Source organism: Parasteatoda tepidariorum, chromosome 8 (genome assembly GCF_982258835.1).
Source record: "Parasteatoda tepidariorum strain Cologne lab strain chromosome 8, Ptep-v5.0, whole genome shotgun sequence".
In the NCBI taxonomy this organism is placed as follows: Eukaryota; Metazoa; Arthropoda; class Arachnida; order Araneae; family Theridiidae; genus Parasteatoda; species Parasteatoda tepidariorum.
The window spans coordinates 97,621,955-97,633,493 of record NC_141762.1 but is presented as its reverse complement, the minus strand read 5'-3'; the positions used below and the strand labels follow the sequence as shown (position 1 = coordinate 97,633,493).

The window sequence follows — 11,539 nt, the reverse complement described above, 5'->3', positions numbered from 1 at the left end:
AGCCAGCAGGCCTTGACCTTCTAGTAGGTGTTGGCCACATCCACACACCACACAACGGAGGATAGCATCCATGCCCTGAGCGGGCTCGAACCCGCAACCATCGGCTCCGCAGTCAGGCACGCTAACCTCTCGGTCACCTGGTCGGCACATGAAAATTATATTAATTACTGCCTTATTCTCAGTGTTTGCAAATTTTTATGAGCCCGAGCAATGCAGCATTGGAGTAAATTTTCAAATATTTAAAAAAAAAATTTATTTTCACAAAACTGTTCCATTTTCAGCGCTGGCTTTAGATAGGCTAAACTCGAAGTATTAGTTATTGTTGGAGTGGTTTGTTACTCCTCTGAATACATTAAGTTAACAGAATTAAGTTTCGGTCGTGTGGTGGCAACAGACATTTTCTTTTCAGATAACGTAAGTGACGTCATCCGTGCATATGATTATGGAATCTGTATATAAAGCATGCATTGTTGTAAGCATGTGTTTTCAGTCGACTTCTTGTCTCTTCACTATGTCACGTCACTGTGTTGTTGTTTCCGGTGATGTACCAACATTTTTGTTAAGATATATTTATGTTTAAATATCTTCAGTTGTACGCTGTATCGAGATGGTACTGTATGAAATAAAGAAATGTTTAAATCTTCAAGTTTCTTTATGTGAGTTAACACTTTCACTCAATACTGTGCTACTCCGCTAACGCATCAACAGTTGGTTATGGGCCTTCGAACCCGCAAACCTTTGGTCTGGAATATGGAATAAATAGACTAATAAGGAGTGAAAAGTGGAAATAAGTCTTCAATTTTCAATATGGCTGAGTCTACTGATGGAACAATTTTTGCCTTTCCAAAGCTCGGAGATTTTAACTATGGAAGCTGGAAAATTGATATGAAAGTTTTGCTAATGGAAAAAGGATGTTGGGACTTTATAACTGGAAAAGAAATACCACTTGATGATACAGCAGCTGAGAGAGACAAATTGGCCTATCTTCTACGAAAACAACGAGCCTATACGACAATTTACATGGGAATCGAGCGAAAATACCAATCCCTGATTGCTGATACCGAAGACGGGAAGACAGCTTGGGAAACGCTGAAAGTAAACTTTGAACCTACGTCGAGAGCTCGTCTGGCTGGTTTAGTCGATGATTTCTTTAGCACAAGATTTTCACCCGACGAAGAAACGATCGGAATATATAGCAAAAGAATGTCGGAGAAGAATAAACAAATTGAGGATGCTGGATTTAAATTGCCTCCAATATTAGTGTGTTTTCAGCTGATAAGATATCTGCCTTCTGAATATGATAATTTGGTACAGATTCTTTACAGAGTAAAAGATGAAGAATTTACGATCGATTCAATTACTAAGCAACTAATTACGGAATCTGGAAGGATTGAACTGAAACAAAAAGACGAAAATAAAATTACGTTTGTGAATGATGCTTATTCAACTAAAGTTCGAAAGGGTGATAATAAAAGACAAGCAGAGAATAAGAAAATTTTCAGTGGAAGCAGTCTGGACCCTAACAAGAAAATCGAAGTAACAAATCCTCGTCGTTCTGTAGTATGCAAGTTCTGTGAAAAATTGGGTCACACTGAGGATAAATGCTACAAGAAAGTGAATGTGCAACGTCGAAAGAAAGCTTTTTTGTGTGAAAAAGACTATTCAAGCCTGAATGAAAAATTTGAATCTATGTGTGTGGAATCGTCTAATACTAATCAATTCATAGGAGAATTTCTAGTAGATACAGCAGCTACATCTTACATCTGTAAAGAAAGAGAATGGTTCTCCTGGTATAAAGAGATTACACCGACAGAGGTTCTAGTTGGTGACACAAATAGCTCAACAATTGCCACTGGTGTTGGAGACATTGACTTTACTATATTGGACATTAAAGGTAAGGTGGAAATTACTTTAAAAAATGTTCTATATGTGCCCAACATGAGGCGTAATTTGATTAGTGGAACGAAAATTGATATTGCTGGTAACTATGTTGAATGGGGCCGCAATAAAATGGTAATTTTTGATAAATTTGATAATTATATGTTTACTGTAAACAGAAAAGATAAATTATATGTTTTGAATGGATATCCAACAAGATTTAAAGATAAACTTAACGAAAGTATTGATAGTAAGAATATAGCTTTAATTTCAACTTTAAATTTAGATATTGTACACAGACGATTCTGTCATGTGAATATGCCATTAATTCAAAGTATGAGTAAAAATAATGTAGTAAAAGGCATTGAAAACTTAAGTAAAAGTGAAAACGAAAATTGTACTAGTTGTAAAATTGCCAAATCGACTAGGGTATCTTTAAAACGAAATCGTATTTATCATAGAACTACTAAAACTTGTCTAGAAAGAGTGCATTGTGATTTATGGGGACCTTCTCCCGTAAACTCTTTAGGTGGTAACAAATATTTCTTATCTTGTATTGATGATTTTTCTCGTAAAGTTGATGTATATGTTATAAAAAGTAAAACCGAAGTTTTCGAATGTTTTAAGAAATATTTAGCTAAGTGTGAAAGGGAAACTAATCTTAAGTTAAAATGTGTCAGAACTGATAACGGGCTAGAGTTTTGCCATAAAGAATTTGAAAAGTTCTTAAGCAATCTCGGAATTAGAATAGAAAGGACTAACGTATATACTCCAGAAATGAACGGGATAGCAGAAAAATTTAATAGAAGTGCAATGGACGCGGTAAGAGCAATGTTACATGATAGTGGGTTACAACCCAAATTTTGGGGGGAAGCTTTGTTAGCTTTCGTGCATACCAAAAACAGATGCGAGCATAAACTAACTAATCATTTAAGTCCAATTGAAATATGGTCAGGTTTTAAACCTTCAGTAAGACATTTTAAAATTTTTGGATCACTAGCTTATGTACATATTCCCAAAATTAATAGAAATAAACTTCAACCTAGAGCTAAACTTGGAATTGTTGTAGGATATGCTGTACGAACCAAAGGGTACAGAATTTTTATTCCGAACGATAGGAAAGTAATTGAAACAATTCATGTTAGTATTGATGAAACCAAAAAGGGTGTAGAAACTTTATTTGGAAAAAATAAATCATTTGAATATGTTAAATTCAACCTAAATTTGAAAAACGAGCTAGATAACTTTGATAATGAATCTAGTAATGATAAAACAGCGTTAGATAAATTAAGTCCTATTGATATCGAAAAGTGGGAAAGGAAAGAATGTCCAAGAACTAAAAGTAAAAGAATAAATGTATTTTATTATCCTCCTTCAAGTAAACTAAGACTTAGATCTTTAAATGATGTTAAAAAGTATTGTGAGAAAAACAAACTCTCTTTTGAACCTGAGAAATTTTCTTTTAAAGCAAAAAGTAAACATCCTAATAACGTAACTAAAAGTTCAAGTAGTGAGGAAGATTTAAATTCAAATGAAGATTTCGAATACGAGTGTCATTTTTCTGAATTTCCCAAAACTTTTGAGGATACACAAATTTGCAAAGATAGAGAAAAATGGGATTTTGCTATGAGTGAAGAACTCAAAATGATTGAAAAACGCAAAGTGTGGGAGTTAGTAGATCTTCCTAAAAACACTAAAGTGATAGGCACTAAATGGGTTTACACTGTTAAACGTGATGAAAATAATAAACCTACGAAATATAAAGCTAGACTTGTTGCTTTGGGATTTAAACAAAGAGCAGGTATTGATTATGGAGAAACATTTTCTCCTGTTGTTAACTTTTCAATTATTAAATTGTCATTTATTTTATTAGTATCAATGTTAAACTGGTGTCATTATCAAGTCGATGTAAAGTCTGCATACTTGTATGGGAATTTATCGGAACCTGTATATGTTAAACAACCTCCAGGATATATTGTTAAAGGTCATGAAGGTAAAGTTTATTTATTGCATAAATCCTTATACGGGCTACATCAAAGTAGTCGATATTGGAACTTTGAACTTGATAGTATATTTAAAGATTTAAAATTTGAGAAATTAAAATGGTTAAATTGTGTTTATAAACGTAAGAATATTATTTTAATTGTGTATGTTGATGATATTGTAATTTTTGGTAAAACACAAATTGATGTTAATAATGCTATTTCACTAATTAAAAGTAAATTAGAATTAACTGAATTAGGTCAGGTAAAATATTTGTTAGGCGTAAATTTTGATACGAACAATGGTGCTTTATTAATGCATCAAAATACGTATATTGAGAAATTAAGGATAAAATTTAAAGAACTTCCAAAGTCTAATGTTAGTCTTCCGATAAAACTCGGATGTAAACTTCCTGGAAAAATAAATGAAAGTGATATTGTTGAAAACGACTTAATGAAACGATTTCAATATCGAACTTTAATCGGCTGTTTAACCTTTTTAGCTGATCGGACGACACCTGATATTAGTTTTTCAGTAAATTTGATGTCTCAATTTTCAAATGGTTATACGTTCGAACATTGGAAAATCGTGGTTGATATAATGAATTATGTATTTAACACTAAGGATTACAAAATTAATTTAAGTAAAGCTAATAATTTAAATTTAATTTGTTTTTCTGATGCTAATTGGGGCTGTAGTTTAAGTAATCGCCATTCAACTAGTGGATATTTAATAAAATTTGGAGATGTAGTTTTTAGCTGGCGTTCAAGTAAACAAAAATGTATTGCCCTTAGCTCAATGGAATCTGAATTTGTTGCCTTATGTGAAAGTATGAAAGAAACAGTTTGGTTTTCTAGAGTAATTAATGAACTTAGTATTCTGCCTGACAAAATTGTACCAAAAGTGTTTTGTGATAATCAGGCTGCTATACATTTCTCTAGAAATAATTGTGAAAATTTTAAGACAAAACATATAGATATTCGATATAAATTTATTCGACAACTTATTGAAGAAAATCTAGTAGAATTAGCTTTTATTCATTCTAAGAATAACTTAGCAGATTTCCTAACAAAACCATTAATGGGTAATAAATTTAAAGAAGTTGTGAATAATATATTTTTCTCTGATATAGATCACACGACCGTGGGGCCGTATGTTGGAGTGGTTTGTTACTCCTCTGAATACATTAAGTTAACAGAATTAAGTTTCGGTCGTGTGGTGGCAACAGACATTTTCTTTTCAGATAACGTAAGTGACGTCATCCGTGCATATGATTATGGAATCTGTATATAAAGCATGCATTGTTGTAAGCATGTGTTTTCAGTCGACTTCTTGTCTCTTCACTATGTCACGTCACTGTGTTGTTGTTTCCGGTGACGTACCAACATTTTTGTTAAGATATATTTATGTTTAAATATCTTCAGTTGTACGCTGTATCGAGATGGTACTGTATGAAATAAAGAAATGTTTAAATCTTCAAGTTTCTTTATGTGAGTTAACACTTTCACTCAATACTGTGCTACTCCGCTAACGCATCAACAGTTATGAGTAATAGATGCAAACTCACAGTAGTTATAAAAATAGCATATTTTTCGCAAAAAAGCATCATGCCATATTACGACAGAGCCTTCGAAAAACAAAAAGGCTTATTCTTCGAAAGTCGTGTTGTTCAAAACCATAAAAATAGCTTAGTACCGTTTACAACTAAGTTCCTAAAGTGTTACCTATATATCCATTCAGTTTTCAGATCATCGAAAAAAATAACGCTTCTAGTTCTCAGATAGTTTAATTATTAAAAAAGAATAGACAGAAAAATTATAGATATTATATTTAAAACTGACTGTCATCGCATGAAATACGGCCTTTTATGTGAATATGTTATTTTCATAACTTTGGCAACAGTTATTCGTACACTTAGGGGAAATTTAGTCAATCAGCGCCCTCTATGTTAATTTTGAAAACGCAAAACGTCATTATGAAAGGTAAAAAAAAAAAGAAAGAAACAGTTTCGTGATAACGAAAATCGTTGGTGAATTAATATTTTGATATTTAATAAGTTATTCTAACAATGTCTTTTCTGGGCTTATAAAAAATTCTCTATTGATCAGTGACTATTAATTTTTAACGATTTTGATAATTTTCATCTAGTTGTAAAATTCAGTTTTTAAAAAAGTTTAATGAACTTTTGAAATATTTAAGTTATTTACCTGTTCTAAAGCCCAGATATTTCTCAACGGCGCCAAAAAGAAAAAAAATAATAATAACTGACTGCCTTAAATAAATTCTGATCTAATGATCGGATCTTCGCGTTCTAGGACTCATTTTTAATGGTTCCATGGGGTGACCTCAAATATGCTAATTAATTAATGCAGACGATATTTTACATTTCGGAATCAGACACAAAAACGTACTTTCTCTGAATAATCGTACCTTTTTTTCGACTGATTCAGATTTCTGACCCCCAAGATATATGGGATATGATCCCCCCATAGTGTGGTCTGGAGCAGGGCTAAAGAGAATAGAAGGGCTGGTTCACTCCTTTGAAGAAACTCTCGCCGTGCCAATCCTCCGATTTTCTCTAGTGACGTCACTTTGGCGCAAAGCTCGCACTTTTACTTCAAGAACAGAGCGTTTGCCCTTACTAGCTCTAACTAATATTGGAGCATTTCTTTTTGTGACATATTCTAAGGCATTTGTTATTTTCTATAATGACTTTCTCAGTTTTTGCCGTGAATTTACAAAATTTTAAAACTATTAACGAAATGCCAGTTTGCGCGATTGCAACTTGCAAAAATTCTGATAGAAAAACAAAATGAAAAAATATAATTTTCCGCGTGTTCCCTAAAGTAAATGAACAACTATGTAAAGAATGGATTTCGAAATGACACAGTTAATATAAAACAGCAATACGTTTTTTCTATCGTTAAGAACTTTTATAAAAGTTCGTTATCTAAATAGAAACCGCCTCGTTACTTCAAATAGAAAGGCATGTGAAAACAATTAAAAAATGGATAAAGTCAAAGAAAATTAAAACGTTAGTAAAAAGTATAAATAAAATATATAGTGTACAGTTGAAATTCTCCTAATTTCATAATTTATTTTTTTAATGTAGTTATTCTAAATATTTATGATTCTTTTAAAAATTATATTCTCTTGAATTTAAATATCTATAAATTATATCATCTTAAATTTAAATATCTATACACAATTGTAAAATTTCTAATGTCATTATGAACCTAAATTATTATTTTGTTTCAGTAATTAGCGTTTAAGGTTGATGTTTCCTAATGATTAAGTATGAACAAATTGCTATTAACGGCATATTTTAAAATCGGGGATTCTAAATTCAACTCAACTTATTGTTATAAAAGAATATGTAGATAAAAAAGTGTCGATTTATGGTTTCATTTTTCTTAATAATTAAAGTTAAAATTGAACTTTTTCAAGTAAAGTATTTATAGTGTCATTTTCGCCAACTCGCAAAATATTTTTATAAGTTTAAAATGATATTTTTTTAATATAATGGCCAAGAAAGTTTTTTTAAACTATGTTTATGAGTGGAAATAATGTGTTAATTACGTAAAGTTTGAAAGCTAATAACCAGAAAAAGTCTAACTTATTTTTACAAAGAGAAAGATGCGAAGTTATCATAATATCTTTGCGTGCGATCTTCCAAGATCTATTTTATGTAAAAATAATCAAAACATTTTGAATTGTTAGATATGCAATTTTTTTACATCGTTTTAAAATATGTAACGTTACACGGCATAATACAAAATTTGAGAGAAATAGGTCGAATAGTTCCTGAGAAATCGAATTTTAAAAAGTCGTATATTTACATCATAAGACAGGAAGGCAAAATGAAAAACCTATTTGATTGCCGAAGAAAACTTAAAGTTGGTGAAAGACGATTGGTAAAATATCAACAAAAAAAGGGGGAATCTGGCAATTAAATTGGTTTTGATATTTTTTAAAATATCGGTACTCTTCGGTTAGCCAGGCGAAATCTCCAAAAAACTTTGAACCTCTACCAACTCTTTTTTTTTTATTTGTTTACTATTTTTTCGTTTTATTTTTTTTTTAACCCTGAACAAAATGAAGGTTCTCAAAAATTTAAATAAAATGTTAAAAGCAATAAAACATTAAAAAAATTGATGTTGAATTTCCTCACACCTGATGCTAACCGAAAAATGCCTAAATATCTTCCCCAAAAAGTGAGTCAGATTTTGAGAAATTTTATTGTTCCAGCAACGAGAGTAAAGCTTTTTGACTCAAAAAATGAATAATTTCTCGATTTCACTTTAACCAATATTCTAAAAATATATGTTAAGTGTGATGATCACCAAGTAGACATAATGTAATATACAAACAATTATGGAGGACAATTTGCAATTTTCTGCCATCAAATTGTATTTAAAATTACTGTTAATAAATATTTTGATATTGTAATGGTTGGTTTCATTGCGTAAATATACGGAATTTTGTTAAGCGATTTCTGGAGATTATTGTCATAAAATCTTCTTGACAACATTGGCAGGTTTGTTATTTAATAATAAAAGTCGCTAAAACCAAAGCAAAGCCTAAGTTATAAAATGGAAAACACAACAAATAAATTTATAAGTTAAGCTGCGTGGTACTTTCTGATCAGACGGAAAAAAGGAAATTGAACTATTTTTTAATTTTTTTTTTATCGTACCCATTTTTTTATTACATTTAATTTTTATGTGCTTAAAAAATAAAATGAAAAATATAAAATAGATAGTTAGCGGACATCTACATTTCTTGGCGACTTTTAGCTTGTTCTAGTGGTGTTGATGTGGTAACCTTGTTTAATACATTTCGATTAGCTGAACGCAAGTAAAAAATCATTAAATTATTTTGTCCTGCGCCAAATAAAATTTAAACAAATTCATTGTTTCAGAACAACAAGACGACAATTTTTTGCTTATATTTGGTAATAGTTCTTAAAGTAATTGGTAAGATCTGCAACCGGCTAACCGAAAAGTACCTGATATTATTTGAATATATATTCAAATAATATCTGCATATTATTTGAATATATTGCAGCTTCGTTGTTATTGCACGTTGGGGATTCGTCAAAGGAACAATCTGTCAGTAGTCACAAAAAAAAAGAAATGCTTTTAATTAAATACGATTTTAAATCTTTCTTGCATTTAAAACTTTTAGCTTTTTAATCGCATATACCTCTTTTATATTTCAGAAAATAATAAATTTGTTAAATACATCTTATTTATCGTAATTATATGAAAAACTTTTAATTGTTGGTGTATTGTTAGTACTTTTTAGAAGTGATGCTACAAAAAAATGACTACAAAACTTTTTTTAATACATTTTTAAAACTTATTGACTAAATATTTGTGGCTAAAACTTATTGACTAAATATTTGTGGCTAAAACTTATTAACTAAATATTTGTATTAAGAATTTCACAAGCAAAACTAAAGTTTTGAATCAATATACTTCAAATAAATATACAGACAAAATTATGTATATATATATATATTACTCGAGAAATGAAATTTTATTTTATAATCAAAAAGATTTAAAAAAAACTATGTTACAATTTGGTTAAAGTGGTTAAAAACCAAGTCCAAAACTTCATCAGCAGTTTCTCTTATGACATCAAAAGCGTGGTCGATTTCTTTTTTGGTCGCTTTTGGGTAACACACACAAAACCGTATAACGTAGTGATTTCCCAACGTAACATTAGTCAGAAACAATTTCTTAGTGCCGTTGATCTGTCTCAAAAGCGTGATATTCAAAATATCGCTACCTTTGAGTCTGAAGCAGACGAGGCCGAACTCAACTCTGTTAAGAACTTCAAAACGCGAGTCATTTTTCAAGAGTGTTTCGAAATACTTCGCCAAATCGATGTGATTCCTTATAAAATTGCGGAGCTCCACTTTCCCGAACAGCCTCATGACAAACCAATATTTCAAAGCTCTGAATCGTCGGCTCAGGTGAATGCTCCAGTGTCGGTAATCGATGGCACTTTTATTTTCGTCATGCTGATGGTGCAGGTACAGAGGATCCACTACAAAACACTGACTCATTTTCTGCTTGTCTCTGATCCACATAGCCGTGCCCTCTGTGATGTTTGGCAACCACATAGCTGGGTCCATGCTGAAGGAAGACGCGTACTCAATCCCTTCTAACAAGTGCCTGTATTCTTTGAGGACTAAAGCATTTCCAGCATACGCCGCGTCAACGTGCAACCATACGTCGTACTTTTTGCAAACGGGACCTAATTCGCTTAGAACATCGCAGGAAGTACACGAATATGTTCCTAAAGTGGCCACGACGAAGAAAGGTGTCAAATCTTCTTTCAAATCGTCTTTTATGGCGCGTTCCAGAAGTTCTCCGGTTAGCTGGTATTTGTCGTTGGTGTCTAAAATTCTCAGCTGTACCAACGCCAAGCGAGCCACTCGTTCCACAAACGCGCGGCTCTCCTTAGAACAGTAAACAACCAGATTTGTCGCCAGTTTGGCTGAAACGGGCTCTGATTTTTCCTCGCTTATTTTCAAGACCTTGTCGGTTCTCGCTATGAGGATGCACAGGAAATTCGCATCGGAGCAGGAGTTCTGCAGGGCGGCGCCTCCCTGGCTGTCCTTTGGGAAAGTCAGAAAATCTTCAGGCAGACCGATCATGTCGCCCAACCAATCCAGGATTATGGCTTCCAACTCCGTAAGAGCAGGGCTGGATATCCAACTGAACCCTATACTTGGCGCTCCTTCGGACAAAAAATCTCCCAAAAGCGATTCGTATGAGAATCCACTAGGAAAATAGCCGTAAAAATTTGGATGGAGCCAATGGGTCATCCCTGGCAGAATGACGGATTGCAAATCTTGCATGATACGATCCCAGTCTTCTCCTTTATTTGGAGGGTCTTCGGGAACCAGTTTTCTCATGTATCCGGGATCAACGATCGGAGTCACGGGAAGTAAAGACAAATAATCATGATAATTTGCAATAAATTCAATGACTTCTCTCCCTGCAGAGCGAAACTTTTTCAAATCCATGTCCGAATGATTCAAATACTATTCATTAAACAAACGATGTAGAGACGTTCTGAGTGTTTGTTTCGTAAACTGACTTGTAACTCACGTTGAGGAAAGATAGCTTCCCGAATTCGTTAGTAGTGAACTAGATCGGTTAATCGATGATTATGATGCAGTTCAGAATCAAGCTTAGACTTATGGACTTTCCATTTCTCTTGCGCATTTCTCCGCATGTCTGGACTTAATGAAACGAATCGCAAAATTTTTACAAACAGTTATGTGCGAAAAAATAATTATTGAAGTTATACTTCTTATGCGACTTCCAAACAAGGTTGCGTTAAACGTTTAACGCTACATTTTTATTGGCCGGGAAATCACGTGGTAGGATCCAGTTTTCCCTCTTCCATGTTGTTTTGGTTCTCACTAGCATAAAAATATTTAAAGTATTGTTTTTCTATAAATATTTTTTTAGTTTGTTTTGATACACATATAATTTAATAGGGTATTATTTTTTTGTTTTCAAATTTAGTGGATAACAATTGTAAAAATTGAGTGAAAACAATCCCACGGACAATGCGACGGATTTAAGGTTATGTCAAGGTACGCCTCTTGTGAATATCAATTGATTGTTCGGTTTTCTCTTTTGAAATTACATTATGA

General features: G+C 32.4%; 1 protein-coding gene and 1 long non-coding RNA gene across 2 annotated transcripts in view; both read right to left on the bottom strand.

Annotated features, from left to right (window-relative positions):
- The window catches only part of LOC147806565 (uncharacterized), a 394,172-nt gene that overhangs the window by 69,039 nt on the left and 313,594 nt on the right, over positions 1-11,539 (bottom strand). The gene's annotated exons all lie outside the window — the stretch shown is intronic.
- Positions 9,388-10,921, bottom strand: LOC107440533 (tyrosine decarboxylase). Its single transcript, XM_016053528.4, has one exon. It carries the CDS (start codon positions 10,898-10,900, stop codon positions 9,434-9,436), a length of 1,467 nt encoding a protein of 488 aa, XP_015909014.3. The 5' UTR covers positions 10,901-10,921; the 3' UTR covers positions 9,388-9,433.

Bases quoted from the DNA above. Each gene is read 5' to 3' on its own strand.
- LOC107440533 (XM_016053528.4), bottom strand. From the start codon at position 10,900: ATGGATTTGAAAAAGTTTCGCTCTGCAGGGAGAGAAGTCATTGAATTT.